Below are 17485 nucleotides of genomic sequence, written 5' to 3' on the forward strand. Positions count from 1 at the left end.
TAAGAATCGCCGAGAAAGAAACTCAAACTCTTTAATAAAGCTTGAAGGGGCTATCAACACAAAACATTTGTATATGGTAAGAGTCTAAACTACTGACTTCAAAAGAGTCACTCTCCTAATAATCGAAAGCCACCTGCAAGTCCAATGGCAAACTCTCCTATGAAACTTAGCTAAACCATCCTGCCAGAACCCTCTAGGCAAAGAACGCTCAACAATGGGAATAAAGAGATAGACAAAAGGAAAATTTGAAATCTAATAATCCAAGCAATCCTATTCTGAATAAGCTTAGGAGTATTAAAGAAAAGGATAGAAGACTTATCCTCATTAATCCTTTGCCCCAATGTCGTCAAGTAAGTATTAAATTAACTACCACATCTTAAATTAACTACCACTTGAACTCTAGCTAAACCCATCAAAGTTGTGTCATCACAAGTTGTTACCCCAATTCCACCCTTGGATCAAACCTTGCCTGACATAAGACTTAATGTATCTCCCAAAACTTTTGCCATTAAGATAAACAAATACGGAGAAAGAGGATCCCCCCTACCGCAAACCCCTAGAAGCTCCAAAGAGCTCAAAGGGCTCGCTATTGTTAAGAACTGAAAAGGAAGAAGTTATACAACTCCTGACCAACGCACCCAGTACCTTATATAGGAAGGCATTACCTTATTATTCAGTCTCAAATTTCACTTGCATTTGGATGGTAAGGTGGTAGGATAGAGACATTAAGAGTTAGATCCCCAACCTTTTTCTTCCTAAGGTTTTCGTGTACATCGTTTGTTGATACACCTTCCTTCTCAACAAGTGGTGCTTTGCAAGAACTGATTTTTAGAGGATGTTCAAATCTAGAACAAGCAATTGTGGTGGTTCATTGCCAGCTTAAAGACTTGAAATCCTTTTGCCTCAACATGCAATCTGCAGTGTAGAACCTTTTAGGCATGCACTACAACAATGCTATAGAGATTACAGTTGTGTTTACTCTCCCACAATTTGTTAAAGGTGGTCTTCTTCGGTCTGCCCAACAGCAAGAGGTGATTCAAACCAAGGTTCCTCTGCATTGAGAGGTAAGAATAGATGGGTGGTGTCAATTTCACAACTACTTCTCCAAGCTAATATGGCAATGCTAACAAGTAGGGTATCTATCCAATGTAATTTCTTCTTTGGTTTTTTTGTCTTCCTCTAGCTCATCTTTTGGCCTCTTTGCTCGTTTTTGTTTGACCTAGTGTGTGGTCTATTTTGCCTCAACTTTGGTTTCTTTGGGTGTTGTCTTTGTATGTAGTTCCTATTTTAAATGGAAGAGGGCTGCCCCAATCGAATCCTCAATAAATTATCCAAAAAATATATATTATTCAATCTCCAATCCTTCATAGAGTTTTCAAACAAACCTTGGATGACATTCAAGAAATCACCCTCAACTTCCAGCTTTTGTAATCCAAAGAAGCAGCCATCTTGAAACCTTCAAAAACCACCCAAGCTTCTAGTTTGTTATTAGATTTGTTTTCCAAATAAAGAGCCCCAAAGGGGAGCATATAACAACCCCAACCCTCACCTAGCTTGGATTACCACACACAGCTCCATCATAGTTCAATTTGATAAATCCATCCTTGCACAAGTTCCAAGACAACATGATGTCTAAAAAATTAAGCATTACATCATTAACAAGGGAAGTTGAAGTGCCATGTTATTGCTATAGTGTAGTGACAATATTTGGCACTAACCACCCCCTTGTTACTTCAAGTATATACTTCCAACAACCTACTTTAATTGTTAATAGATATTGATAAGATTTGTTTCTTTTTCTTCTTTATAAATACTACTAGCTGAACTTTTCTCTCATCATTTTAGTTTTATTAATGAGAAATCATATTCAATCATGACAATAAACAAGTATAAACCTTTAAATGCATGGCCATAGAGTAATACTTATGATCTTGTTCAATGGTATACAATGACGAAAATAAATGTCAAAAGGATCTCATAGCATTATGTGACCACATAGCATCCTAAGAAAATAATGTTCCTTGTCAGCTCAATTCAAATGTTTTGTACTTTTCCTTCCTTCATATAGACAAACACTCGGCTATCTTGGCAATACTCCCCCTCCCTCCAATTGATTTTTTTGTTCAAAAGTGTTAGATCACCTAGCATTATGGGAGCTTGCAGCATCCTATTAAAATAATGTTGCCCTTATTGATCATTCAACCAAGAACTACAACAAGGAATTTTACTTAGTTCCTCTAGGATGCTATTGTGTATCATTGGAACCCCAAATGTGATTTTGTACTTACCTAGGTAAACGACATAGAAGAGTGATTATAGTTCCCCATGGAATGCCAACAATGATTGTTGAGTGACACCAATCAAAGATTAGTATAATAAGTTTGGCAATGGCCTCAATCTAATACAATCCTTCAAAGTTCAATAAGACCAATTGTGCATCTTCACCTCTTAGTAAATCCATTTTCTATTTGCTTACATTTTTCTATTTATTACAAGGGGTAGTGAGACTGGTCCCTTACAATTACATCAATGCATTAGAAAAGAGTTCCTTAGTTCCAATAACATCATGGTTATCATGTAATGTAATGTCCTCTTTTTAGCGCAACATGATATGGGGTGTCGTTAGCCTATTCTGACATGGTCCCGAAGGCTAACAAGGACATTGGTGGGATCCTGAGGTGTTTTGGCCTAGGTGTTTTCAGTTTCAGGCCAATCGGTGCTGCTCTGATAGGGTTTCTAGACACTTACTATTTATAGTAAGTTAGTCCCCAAGCAACGACTTGAAATTTTTAGTGTTTCCCTGGTTGGCATAATTATCAGTAAAAATGTTTGAAGGCGACAATGATTTAAAGAGATTATCAACAATGTTTTAATATTTAACGATAAAGTGTAAAGTTAAATTAAATATTTAACTTTATCGTTATATTATAAAGTTGGGAATATAAAGTAATGTTTAAAATATTAAAAGTTCCCTTTAATGTGTACATTGTGGGAAATAATATTTTATTCTAAAATGTATTATCCCACATTGGGGAAATGAAGTGTTTGGCATCCGGGAAGAAGATATAAATGGAGGTTGAGAGCTCTCTTTTGGGATGTTGGGGATGAGATTAATGTTATGCTGTTGGATTTCGTAGAGATCTGATTATTGGGCTTGGAGGACGGAATCCCTCTTTGCTAGCATTCTCTTCGCTGTTGAAAGACACAGTCAGGAGGATTAATGGTGTTTTCATTCAGGAAACACATTGGGCTTCATCTGGTGCTCTTGCATGAAGTTTTTACAGGGGTTTGAAAGTGCAAATTTGAAGATAGTGATTTTGCTACAGTACTGCGTGAATAGTGTTTTTGCTACAGTACCGCGTGAATAGTGTTTTTGCTACAGCACCACGTGAATAGTGATTTGCTACAGTATCACGTGAATAGTGTTTTGCTACAGTGCCGCGTGAATAGTGTTTTGCTACAGTGCCGCGTGAATAATAAAAATGCTACAGTGCCGTGAATAGTGCAGCTACAGTGTGTGAACAGTGTTTCAGCAGGTTCTATACTTGTGGAGTTCAGGTTTGAATTTGTTTATTATCATATGGTCTGTAATGTTCTTCAGATCTGATTTGTATGCTTGAAGTTGGAATTAAATAAATACCATCAGCACTAATCTTCTTGTTTTTGGTATTTGATATGTCTGGTTGTTTTATATTGAATAAACTTTGAAAGCTTTACAATAATATATCAGTTTATCCAATTGATCCTATTGCAAATCAAGAACCAAAAAAATCCAATAGTCAGTTTGCAAGCCAACTGTTTGACAAAATTACACTAAGTAAAAAGGACATAAATTTAGTGCCGAGCAGGGGGTGCCCATTACATGTAAGTGATAATTAAGAGTGTTAAAACACCATACATTCAAACAAGAGCTTGAACAACAACAAATTGCATTGAAAGTTATGCAAACCATAGGCACTAGCGTAAGCTTCTATAGAATCAAATTCCCAATCAAAAACAAGCAAGGGCAAGGCATCACTCATGTCTGTGAGTGCAGAAAACATACAACCATCCTCTACCCTACCATGAAGCAAACGATACCACAATTTGCCGTTTCCAAGCTACAATTAAAGAGGTAGAGAACATGTTTTTACGCTTGGGTAAGGACAACAGAACAAAAACTAATTAATTTCACTCCAAAAAGCAATCCAACTTATCATGCATTCATTAATCTTAAAGCAATAACAATCTTTTGTTGTAGCAAATATGCATCAATCTAACACTATAATTTTTTGTTAGAATTTTAATAAAAGTCCATGATTGAACAAAGAATAACTAAAAAAACTAGAAGAGAATACAAATATCTTAGAAAAACTAAGGGAATACATGTGAATGCAATTACTTGAGTTGATGAGAGGCATAACCTCTACATACACATTATTCAAGATATGAGTTATGGAAGGACACAACCAAACCCATGTTATGGGTAGGATAAGACCTAACTCCAAGATAATCACGAGTTACAGATACAAGGCATCCATCCATCCAAGTTACACCTGCAAGATACAAATAAGTTATAACTGAATGGTATACCACAAGCATTGTTATCTCTAATGGACCCAACAAGATGGTTTGTCCACATTCTAAACCCCCCCAAAGCTCGAATTGGTGGAGCCAAAGAAAGGTGGCACTCAAGCCAATCATTCTTATGAAAAGAAAGAGGCATTAGCATTCCCCTTCCCTCTAATGACAACTTCCAATAGAATGAGCGACTCCAGCATCCTCAAAAAACTCATTATCTATTTGGAACAATCTGAAAGCAAGCATCTTTTGCATCTTCACTACCATATGCATCTTAATTTTCCATTAAGTAACACAAGGAGACAATGTCATAGTCTTATCCCACTTAAAAATAGATCTTATCTACTGATTGATGTGTTGTTGAAACCTCTTGTTAACAATAAGTTGATTTCTCCAAACCATTAACTAGGTGTCTGACCTGACTTTGAATAGCACAACAAATTGATTGCTAAATACACCAAACTGACAAGGGAGCAGACCTGACAGGGGATCACACAAATCTATCGCTAAACAGTAAATACTCCACATTGAGGAGGATAGCCAAGATGTTGGACCTAACTGTGGATCAATCATAATTTAGTCACTAAATTCTCCATGTCATATTTTCATGCATAGTCTAGTTTTTACACCATTATCATGTTCAAAGTTTGCTAAGGTGACAATCCCTAAACCATCACAACTACCATGGAACACTAACAAGAAGTCAAAACTTCTACATTACCTCTATCATCATCCCAAACCAACTATCAGAAGTGAAGATGAAATAATAGAAAACCTAACTCCATAGAGTTACCTAGGCACACACAACCACCCATCCATCAAATATATTAGAAATCCCATCAATGACAAAAGCCAAATAACCCCATATACAGCAAAATTCTAACCAAAATCAGATCCCATTTTTGCTAAAGCAAGACAACTAAAGAAATCTGCAAATGATGATCAAAGTCATATAACTACGAATAGCTCAAAATTAAATTTCCAACACTTCAAAATAGTCTCAAACTTTGTTTAGGTCAAAACAACTTTCCGACACTTCAAAAATGGTTTCATGCTAAGTCCATAAGACAAAGGTATTACCTCCAAAAGAATAGACAATAACTATGCCAAATGATGTTCCTATGGCCATCAAATTCAACCTCACCAAAATGAAAATTTTCAAAAAATCAAAAAAATGAAAATATTTAAATTCAAGAAAATCAAGAAAATGAAAATTGATGGGAACACGGTATCATTCGATTTACAAAGCACTGAAATGGCATGGCAAAAGTATGAACACAATTCAATTATCCATTCTTAAAACAGGAAAAACTCTAGAACTAAAAAATTTTAAATTAATGTACTGGTTTTTAAAACAAATGGAATTTTGTTATTTTTATTTTTATAATTAAATATAGTGTATAGATAAAAATTGACATACTAAATTATAAAAATATTAATCATAATTATAAAAATTGCATAGTATTTAAAATACTATTTCACACCATACAAGTAAAAATTTAGGTAAAATAAAAAACAAATAGCTGGCAGCCTGGCCCTAAAATAGTAGGATGTTTTATTGTAGAGCATAGTGCACCATCTGCAGAGTAACTGTCCATCCGTTACCTAAACCTTCATTAGGATATAAATTAAAAGAAAAGCCTTCGTTATAGATTATAAATTAACTTCTAATGATACTATTCATCATAAGGAAATTTTAAATTACTCTAACCATAAGGCAAAAATCTTCAGTCTGCATGTGTTCATTATTTGTCTGCCTTCAAGTGTAAGAAAATAAGCAAAAATAAAGGAATATTATAAAGAAAGCAAAACCACTTTCTGAAAAAATCATGAACAGCTCAGCAAATGCAGTCTGCCACAACTACACAAGATTAATCACAAGTTTTAGAGTATAATGCTATTATCGGTAGGAATACACCTGATTTCATCAGATGCTGCACTCAAATTTGTTGCCTCTACTAACTATGCATTGACTGGATTGCCTCTGTCGACTGTGTTCTAACAATTCTACCAATACTAACTACGTACTACCTAGACTGCTCTTGCTGATTGGATGGTTGACCAGGCAACTGCAACATAAATAGGCAAGAAGGCTGGACATGGCATTCAGACACAATCAGAAATTTTTGATAGTTTTTCACCTACATACAAATTATACAGGTTAAATAGACACTGCCACAGGCACTTAGTATGCCAAGTCACTACAATGTCACTGCTGATTTAGCATGTCAATGTCATCCACAAATTGTTGAAATTATGAAGAAAAAAGCATCCAAGGGAATTGAACCCTGTAAGCTAACCCAAGGCCTATGAACTAAACAAGGGCAAACCACTAAGTAGGCTGCACCACACGCTCAATATAATATGTCAAGCTACAGCTCAAATCCATCATTACTGGGCCCTTGGTCGCCCAAGCTACCATCCCACTACACGTATCTTTGCACCTCCAGTCCTCACTATGAACATCCACTATCCTGCACACTTGGAGCACTTGAGCACCAATGCAATCACTTGCTTAATGCTACAAGAGCTGGAATCTTCTTAAGTTTTGAGCTAAAATGGGAAATTCTTTTATGAAACAAAAACATACCCATAACAAAATTTTACAAAGAATAGAAATATGAAATCAAAAATGAAAAAGAGTGTATAGAGAAAGTGATTTCTTTAAAATCCCTACCTCTGCTATGAAAACAAAATATTGTGCCAGGAGAGCCTCATAAGTACAATTCTCTTCAAATAAATTCCTACAGTCTCCAAATTTGATCAAAATTGCAGATATGAAGCAAAGTAGTATCATATTATAAAACTCAACCCTTGGGCCTTATCAGAATAAAGGATGGAACTAACATACAATGAGAAATTGTCACTCCTTGGTACTTCTTCATAATAGAAAAAGACCACAACCTAGAGAAGTTTTGAACCCTAAGATCTGATACTCTGTTAGATTATTGAAAGAAGTAGATCATTGGATGAAGTATAAACTCCACGAGCAAAGAAGAAAACACCAATATCTTGGTGGTGTCTGCAGACACCGAATAAATAAGACTTAATGTTGAATATGAAGAAAATGAGAGAATAAAGTAAATATGATTGCTTATGATGGTGAGAGGTTAGCATTTACATACACTCCATTCAAGAAGGGTATTATGGGTAGGATAGAACCTAATAGACCTAGCCCTGAGAAAAGCACAACATAGAAATTCACCTTCGCAAGCTAAAACTACAAGGTGCACATAACCCAATGGTATACCATAAGAGTTGGTAACTCAAAGGGACCCAACAAAAGATGGGTTTTCAACATTCCAACATTGTCTCAATCCTATATTCAATGATTTCATCCCAACGCTTCACATCAATCATCAAAATTTGCAACTTGCATAAATTTCAGATTTTCTTACACAATAGGCATAAGAATCAATTTTTGGCATGTCAGAAATCCAGTCATGCTGCCCAGAACTGTTATATTCAAACTTCAAACATAGGCTGGAGCAGCTATGGCCTTCTAAAGACATCAAAGGTACACTCCCTATTTGGATATGACAAATCTTTGACTCACAAAAAACATTGCATTTACTTGTAAGACAAGCATCAAAATGAAATCCTGAATGTACACGAAATCAAAGCACCCAAAATGAATGCATCAAACTCAATACTTATGGTGAAGAATGAAGAAACTATATTATTCCCAAGTCAACAAAAACAAACAATTAATGTTATAAGTTGTCTTGTGATTTCTATCACTTCTGTCTCCTACCTTAAGGTCATTAACCATGAAAAATAAAAACTATTAAAACATTTCAAAACAAAGCAAGAAGAATATAGAAACAACTGAGTAATTACATTGCAAGTATGGCAAAAGATTCCATAGAATACATCTTTGAACTTTGAAATTGTCTTCTTAGGCTCACAAGTTCTTGAGCTTACAAAACATGAAAAATAAAGGTAGTACAACAACTTTAAACAAAGAAAGAAGAATACAGAAACAAGAAACTATACAGCAAGTATACAATGAGATTCCACATACCACATCTTTAAACTTTGAAATTGTCTTCTTAAGCTTACAAGATCTCCCATCATATATAGACACCTGCCAAAGTAGTGCATAGAATCAGCCATATCCAATATGGAAGCACACAGATTTTTCCTTTCACCAAATAGCATCATGAGTGACAATAATATTTGTTCTACTACAACATATGGGATTGATGAACTTAAAATTAATATCGAAAAAGCTGGTTACGAAAGATGAAATAATAAATGAGCTGGGAAAGTACAACTTATAAATTATAGATGAGATAGAAAAAAAATTATTAGCAATTTTAAAAACTTAATCATTTACTAGTTATTTGGATTGTCAACAAAGTTAAGAGCTATTCAAAGAACACATGAAAATCATCTGAAGCATGACTTCTGAATAGACTTCAAAAAAGCCTTAGTGGCATATGAAACAGGCTAGGCCAGAAAGTAACTCTCCATTGCAGACTTAAACCTTGAATGAAAGATTTTGAATGTCTTGATAAGGGGAGAAGCAGAGAAAACAGTTATGTCCTAGAAATTTCCAATACAGGTGTTAACTTAGTGAGCCCATGTGGTATTTAAGAATTCATCAGGTCCAAGGATAATGACTTGGGGCCCTTGAAAAAACTCAACAAATGATCAAAATACCATTCATCAAATCCAAGCACAAGAAAATTATTGTGTTATTTTTTGAATTGATATGTTTGCCTCTTTTTCTCAAATAATCATAAGCAGGATACACTCAAAATGTAGAGTTCCAAACACCCACCCTAGCTTGAGTTGATATTTGAGTGCCAATAACTCAAATTATGACAGCTTCACGTGTAGCTCAAATAGCAGGAAAAGCAAATTATCCATTTCCCCTTTCTATAACATATATGCTCTCTACTGCATTAAATTTTCAGAGATGTATGTAAATGTCTAATAGCATAGAGTGATTCCCATCCTCAAAAAGGCTTACCGGCATCATGGTCAATGCCATATGGGGAAACCTTACGCTAGAAGAGGTAGAATTTTGTCTTATGTTCACCATTTTGTGAATTTATATAACTAGTGCAAACTTGGTATGAGAAACATTAAATCATTAAGATACCCTGGAGTGACAATTGGAAAAGAAGCACCTATCTCATTAACTAGTTTATTCCTTACGTTTTAAGTAAGACAATAGTCCAACAAGGCTCCTTCATTTTGGTTAAATAAATGTTCTGCCTTAGTGGACTTAGATCTCAAGTGACTGAAGTTATCAATATGTTACCAAACTGTGCTGAACTAAACTAATATGCTATTGAATACAAAAAACTCAAAATGAACAGATGCAAAAGCTTAGAGAACTCTAATTTGAATTATAAGGTCATATGTCAACTATTTGCCAAAGCTTAGAGAACTCGATTTTGATTATAGTGGCAATGACTCAGATTCAGACTGATGCAGCATTGGCAGAGGCTGATTAGGGAAAGCAGTAGATTTTCTATATTTTTGTCATTTTGTAGTTGAAAATTGTAGTCTTTAGACATTTTGTTGCAATTTTTATATAATATATATGCACATTGACAATAAAAGCAATAAAATTTCCTATATTTTTTTATTTTTCCCATTTTTTCAAATAGCCATCCCCAGCCATCCAATAAAAAATAGCCTCCCACAATGTCAAGAAAAAAGTGGCCGCCCTTGTGTCTCAATTGTCAGCATTTTTTTTTATGAGAAAGTTCCATTTGTTAAAATCATTCTAAGGGCTCAACTCAGAATTCAGAATTCCCCCCTTAAAGTTATGTTAATTTCCATCTGGAATTGTCTTAACCTTTCATAGAATTAATCTTGAATTATTGATCTACAATTTATTGCCTAGTTTGTAGTAGTTTGCTGCACTCAGTTTTCAACAGCTTCATATTTTATATTTCCAAAGCATTTAGGCTACACATTTTACATAATATAAATTAAGTCGTCTTATCAAAAAATATAAAACATTCAGTACAAATCAAACTTATTTAAGGGCACACTAACCAGCTGCAAAATTATATCCATTACAGTATATAAAATGGATTCTCTACACCATTTAGTTGCTCAAAATCTAACTCCTTTGGAATAGCATTATCCTAACCAATGTCATTGTAAGCAATAAACTAGCATTACAAATCAGCATAGCCTTCATGTTAACGACAATTTAAGAAAAAGGATGATTTAGCACCTAAGATAAATAAGCGGGATAGTTTAGTAAAATTGTTCAGATTAAATTGTCTCTCCTATATTATAAGCTCAAAAAAGGTTCCACAATGGGTTTGTGTGTGTGTGTGTATGTATACATACATAGATATACATATACATATATGAATACATACATAAATACATACATACATACTTAATACAGCACATCCTACTTGCAAGAATGGTCAACTGCAGTAGGTGATGCAGGCATCTTGCAGATTGGTGTTAACAGTGAATAATTTTATATAGATTTTTGTTGTTTGTGTGAAGACAAGGCACGTGGAAGTTCGCCTAAGGAGAGAAATTAAAACAATTAAAATGCAAAGTGAGAAACAAATAAAGAAAGGCATGAAGGAATTCGCCTAAAATGAAAAGGGAAAGTTTGATAAGATGATGTGAATTAAAACACAAAAAGCTGAACCGAGAGGAATTCGCCAAAGATGAAGGCTTCTAGAAGGAAATAATGGAAATTGCAAGAATCTTTAAAACACGAAAACAATAAAACACTAGGAGAGTTCTATTTGGAAGCCAAAACTGGACTACATACATTGCCATTTAAAAGTCTTTAAAGCAAAAAAACGATACAAGGCAGAGTTCGAATTCCCTATAAGACATTAGCCTTGGCAATTCACTATTCACAACTTTTCCTCTCATCCTTATGAAGTTTGAACTTTTCAAGTCATCTTTCCAAGGTTTTTAGGCAAACTGGAAGTGTAATTGCAGGGTCACAGCAAGTTCTAAGGAAGGATTCAAGCATTCAAAGGCAAATTAGAGGCTTTTCTCTGAGATTATATATATATATATATTATATAATATATATATACAAAAGTCAAGAGGCATTTGAAGAATCGTAACTATCGAAGAAAAAGATATATGAGAGAAACCAAACAAGGAGAAGTAACCATCATATCAAATACATTTTATATATCTGAAAAGTCATTTCCCAAAGGCATTCATTTTATTAGACTGCTGCAGATTTGAAAAATAGAGAAAACTGAGCGGGACATTATAAATGGTTTCAGAGTTGGATCTTGCCAGCCTGTGAAAGTGAAACCAACAATTGAATGCAAATTTGAAAATTCTGACACAGGGAATTGATAGCTTAGATTTTTTCGAAAGAAATAACCCAAGTCTAATTCATTTGGTTGCAGCATGCAACCAAATATCTATATAGATAATCATAGAAAACAAAAAGGGGGATCATAGGAAGTTTTTTGTGACAGAAAATAAACAACCAATAAAAGGAATCACAAAGAATTACTAATAAGAGTCATAAAAAGTCACAATATAAATTCGCCAGCAGAGAAAATCACAGATTTAATAAGGTGAACCCCACAATTCTTTATGTTAAGCCACAACATAATTAAAGGAATCATTCAAGTTGAAGTGGGTTGCAACGTAGGAGGTAGAAAGTCTAAGACTAATCATAGGCAGATGGAAGAACCACCAAGTCCGAAGAATTTGTTGCATTTTATTAAGTCACTGTCAAAGAATATAGGCTGCAACTTGAAAGGAAGCATTGCCCGTTGTCAAAAAAATGAAGAAAAAGTCATAGCTGTTGAAGTGAATTGCTAGCCAAAAAAAAAGAGAGACAAGAGATCTCAAGAAAAAAAGGGGGGATGGGAATAACAATATTTGACAGAGCTATTGTTATTTATTACAATCTCCACAGCTAAAGGAGATGAAGCAAGCCATAATACTTGTAAAACCAAAGTATTTGCATTTAAGGAAGAACGGATTGAAGACCCCACATTGTTTGTTTTCCATAAGGCCACAGTGTTTTTCTTCTACCATACCTGCCACTGTTTTGTAGAATCTTGAAAAGGTAAATCACGCCAAGGGAAAAATAAAAAATGCCATAGATTCAATATCCATCATAGGATTCTATAATATAAAGATCACAGGATTTTCTGTAAGGCCCATAAATATGGTGCAGCTACCAAAGGAATGAAATCGTGAGTTTTCAATTTAAGGAAATAAATCACAAGTTGTAGAAGTTGCCAACTCCAAGGATCATGGCATGTTTTATGTCAAGCCACCAAAAGAATTAAGGAAAAGTGAAGACACATAAAACGGCCAAAATTCAATGGCCATCAAGAAGGAAAGACATTAAAAACACAACCAGACAAAGCATCCTCCAAAATTTGTGGAGCCAATAGCAGGCCGCAAAAGTAAAAAGGTCTGAAGATTTTGACTAGGAGGTTGCCACAAAAGGAGGAATCGTGGAAAGTAAGTTAAGCCACCAAAGTAGACAATATCAAAGACAAAAGGCTACCAAAGTTTTTAAAGTTGCCGCTAAAGGAAAGGAATATCTGTAAATAAGGAATAAAAATTTGTCAAGTTCGAAAACCATAGATCAGAAAGTTATCCCACCGTACCAAGACAACAAAAACATTTTACATGTAATTTGGCTCTGATGGGATTGATCTGGTAGTCAAAATCACAGTAACAAGTGAGAACTTGGAACTAATAGCAAGCAATCAATATTCTATGAATGAGAAACCTATAGAGTTGTCTTCAAGGGTGGATGAAACCAGGATGGAGGTCGCATATAAATTTGAGAAGAGTTGCAGGAAGAAACTAAGGATTGTTCTCATTAGGAATTATTAATAGTAGGAGATGCATGTTGATAAAGGAAAAAAGATTGATAAAATGATAGACGTGTTAGGTTAACTGCCCTACATGATGAGAAATAATATGAATGCTTCTAGAAATAGTGATGCAAGCACTTCAAGAACCAATAACAATAACCAAACAATCACACACAAAGCACAATTGTTAGACCTCTACGTCCGACACTCATTTGTAGGGAAGTTCCTGTGGTGAAATTTTAATATTCGATACAAGAAGATATCAATGCCAGTGATGTGGATTATAGAAAAATTCCTAAAAAGATCCATAAGGCAACGTTTTCACAAATTTCATTAATATGAATGGCAGGAATTTAGTGGGCAGCCATAAACATGAGATTCTAGATTACCTTAGTAAGAGTTCTTGTAGTACAACAAATGATATTGGGATCTCAATAATTAGAGCTTCAAGCCATAACAAGACAGTTATGGCTAAGGGTGGTAACAACACAAACATTGGCAACAAGAAGTACACAACAAAAGAAATTAGGCTTTGGTATGAAAACTTTTAACTTGACCATAGTTTGTTTAAGAGAGAAGACAGTGAGGAAGCTCAGATTTTAGAGTATAAGGAGACGTTAAATATTATTCAAGATAGATGTGGAGAAGAAGAAGAAGAAATTAAGAAGGTGGAATATAAGAAAGTAAACACAGTAGAGCCACAAATTGAAGAAATAAAGGTTAAAGTAGTTACTACCACTGGCTTTATGTTTTCTGAAATCGTTAGATCAACAACTAGTGGTAAGCAATTTGGGAATGTTGACATCAACTGGGAACCAAAAAAGATGGATTCAAAAAACAATTGTTCAAAATTAGACCAATATGAATGGTCTAAATAGGAAATTGATTTCCAAACCAATAATGGTAATAATTTTCACTTTTTCCACTAGATTGCCAATAACCCACTTTTTGAAATGGATGCAAAGAGATTTGTCAACTGAGATAACATTTTGAAATAAAGGCAAAGACATCCTAATTCAAGTCCCACAACTTGTGATGATATCAAAGTAGCATAGCGGAAGTTGAATGGTGAAATGGTTCTTCATAAAGAACGGCCCCCAAGAAGGTTAGAAGTTGCATGGACAAAGCAATTGGTAGAGATGGGTATGACTTAGGAAGCGTTGCAGGGCAATGTAAATCATCAAGCCAAATTGTTTGAAGACAACAAAGATAAAGTTGTTTAACAAGACTTACCAACAGATAGGCAGTTAACATAATACACTGCATTATTGGAGAGATTCATACTATTTCCCAGATTGATTTGAAATCCCAATATCTCCAAGAAAGATTCAATTGATTGAAGAAAAAAAATTTAGAGGGGCAAACTGTGAAGCCCCTTTTCCAAATGGGATTTATAATAATAATAGATTATGGTATAAAAATAAATATATAATATAATATACTTATAAAATATAAAATTAAAATTTAATTTTCTCAGAAGTCAGGGCATGTGAAGAATCATGGCTATTTAAGGAAAGAAATATAAGAGAAACCAAACAAGGAGAAACAAACACCATATTGAATACATTTTATATATCTGATTTTATCTCATGTGGAGCATAGAATGTGTTCTAACAATCTACAGACAAAAACTCCTCTAAACCTGAAAATTAAAAAGACAAAAGCCCTTTCTTTTCCTTGCAGAGTTGGTGGACAAAAACCCCCAACTCAAAAAGATTTAAAGTCATTTCACAAAGGAATCCATTGTATTAAACTGCTGCAGACTTCAAGGTTTGAAAACCAAAGAACAGGACATCTATAAGAATCAGAAACTGTTACTTGGAAAATTATAAAGTGAGTATTTGAAGCAAGTATGATAAGGGTGGAACATGGCATAAACTTCAGATAAAAATCCTAAGAAAAAGAGAAATTAGAAGGTATCAAGATCAGGAAAGGCCAAAACATCTAAAAGCTTCTGAATGCAGCATTAGAAACTTAAGAAAAAATGTTGAAATCTGAGATCCAGCATCCTGAACATTTGCAAACTCCAGCAAATTGCTGGCAACTGTTGGTAATGCTTTCACATTTACTGTAGAAAATGTGCAATATGAAGCAGAAAATGTGACAGAATTGAGCATAGAAAGGTTTCTTCACAAAAAACAGTATAGATTTTGTTATGCGAACAGGAAAAATGTGACAGAATGGAGCACAGAAAGGTTTCTTTGCAAAATAATATTGAATTTAAATGTTAAAAATTTTAATTAAAATTAAATGTAATTAATATAATATTTAATTATCAATTAAAATCAAACCCCTACTGGGCTGTTATGCTCGCAGGCTTGGTACTTTCGCTGGGCTAGTGTGCTCATGGATTTGAACAGAAATAGTATTCGGCACCTTAAAAAGTGCCCATTACCGATAAAAAAAAAATTATAAATGTCTATTATTATAATTTTAAATTTATATTTAAACTTTAAGACAAACAAAAAAACTAAATTTAAAAAAAAAAAAAGCAAAATAAAAAAAACCCTAAAAATAGACAGAAGTTCTTGTGGGAGACATAATTTATTTAAAAGTCATGCAGAAATCTGCAGTTTATTTGGGTATCGTGCAATCTATACAAGGCCACGCCTGTATGGAAACTTCCAGAATTAAAAACAGTTGAAGTTGACAGTAGAAGAAAACATGTAAACAATGGGCAGTAGACGAAAACGAGTAAAGAGTGGGTAGTAGAAGAAAACGCATAAACACTGAGCAATGGAAAAAAACAGTACCCTGGTGAAAAAAAAAACTTTACCCACTGCTCAACCCTCAAGATCAGCCCTAGTTGCCTTTCTTTACTGAACTGAAGAACAAATTTCAACAATTTTCATGAGCTTTTTTAAGGTTCACCAAATTTCAAATTTTCAGCATGAAATCCGGCAATTCTGTGACTAAGGACATCCCTGTCTCAAAACACACCCTTTTTTTGGAGGGTGATGTGGTGGGGAAGGGATAAGAGTGGGGGGAGTGCACCCCCATGGAAAACTAGTCAAACTCTTGAAAAGCACCACTATCAAGATTTGTTCCAGTAGGAAAGGTGAGATTGTTAAATAGACACCACAAATGTATGTGTGTTCTCAAACTAAATGTTGATGGAATTTATAAAGAACCAACCCTCACCCCACTCAAGGAGGATGAGGTTTTAGACAATAGGGGGGCAACCTATGTTCTTCTATGTTGTCACTTTTAGTTATTAGCAATCACTAATCTACCAAGGAAAGGCAATTCCAAAAGCATTAATTATTACCAAGGACATAAGTTGGAATTCATTGATTGGGAGATTTTATTATTACGAGTTGTTAAAAGCATAGTAGCGTTAAATTTACTCAGCATTGTCTCCAGAAATAAAAAATAAAAATGGAATTCAATTAATTGGAATAAAAATGGGGAAAAATCGGCTAACTAAAAACAATGAAATAATCAAAAAAGCAAGGAAACAAACATATTTTTTGTTATTTCATGCCAAATAGAGTGCATGAGATAGAAAATGAATCAAGCATAAGAGTCATGTCATACCCATATTGTATGGAGCCATGTTTTAAGCCAAAACCCTATCATTTCTCATTTGTGAGCCATACTTGAATCCTTGATTTAGATGATTATCAATGTTATCGTTATCATTTCTAGTTAACACCTTTGTGGGGACAACAAAAGGAGTTTTTCAACACATCAGGTAAGTTAAAGACAAGAACTTAAACAATAAAGGAAAGGTAAGATGTTCTATATTAGGAAATGGTCATCAAGGCTTCTAGAGTGCACCAAGAAAAGGGAGCACACTTTTGATGATTTCATGTCAAGTTTCAATGACAAACATGCAAAAAGGTACATAAGTTGTTAAAGCACACACTTTTGCGTGGGTGGGTTACTTTTTATGAACTTTGAGTGGAAAAAGTACATTAACTTTCCAATGTCAATGACAAATTAAAACAAGAAATCACTCAAGTCAAAATTCATCGTCAAAACATAACGAAAAATGCACCATGAACCCCAAAAGCACACCAAAAGAGAGAAAATCACTTAAATGAATGATGAAATGAAAAAAAAGAGCAACAAGCACCTTAGGAGCACACCCAAGTCACTTGGGTCACCTTAAA

General features: G+C 34.3%; 1 protein-coding gene across 1 annotated transcript in view; it reads right to left on the reverse strand.

The window, feature by feature from the left end:
• Nucleotides 1-17485, reverse strand: part of LOC131062282 (protein SLOW WALKER 1) — a 110285-nt gene that overhangs the window by 66002 nt on the left and 26798 nt on the right. The window contains exon 2 of the mRNA XM_057995907.2: nt 8585-8647. Within this exon, the coding sequence (XP_057851890.2) occupies nt 8585-8647 (63 nt within the window). The remainder of the gene's footprint in view (nt 1-8584; nt 8648-17485) is intronic.

The sequence above is a fragment of the Cryptomeria japonica genome, chromosome 5, assembly GCF_030272615.1.
Source record: "Cryptomeria japonica chromosome 5, Sugi_1.0, whole genome shotgun sequence".
Classification (NCBI taxonomy): Eukaryota; Viridiplantae; Streptophyta; class Pinopsida; order Cupressales; family Cupressaceae; genus Cryptomeria; species Cryptomeria japonica.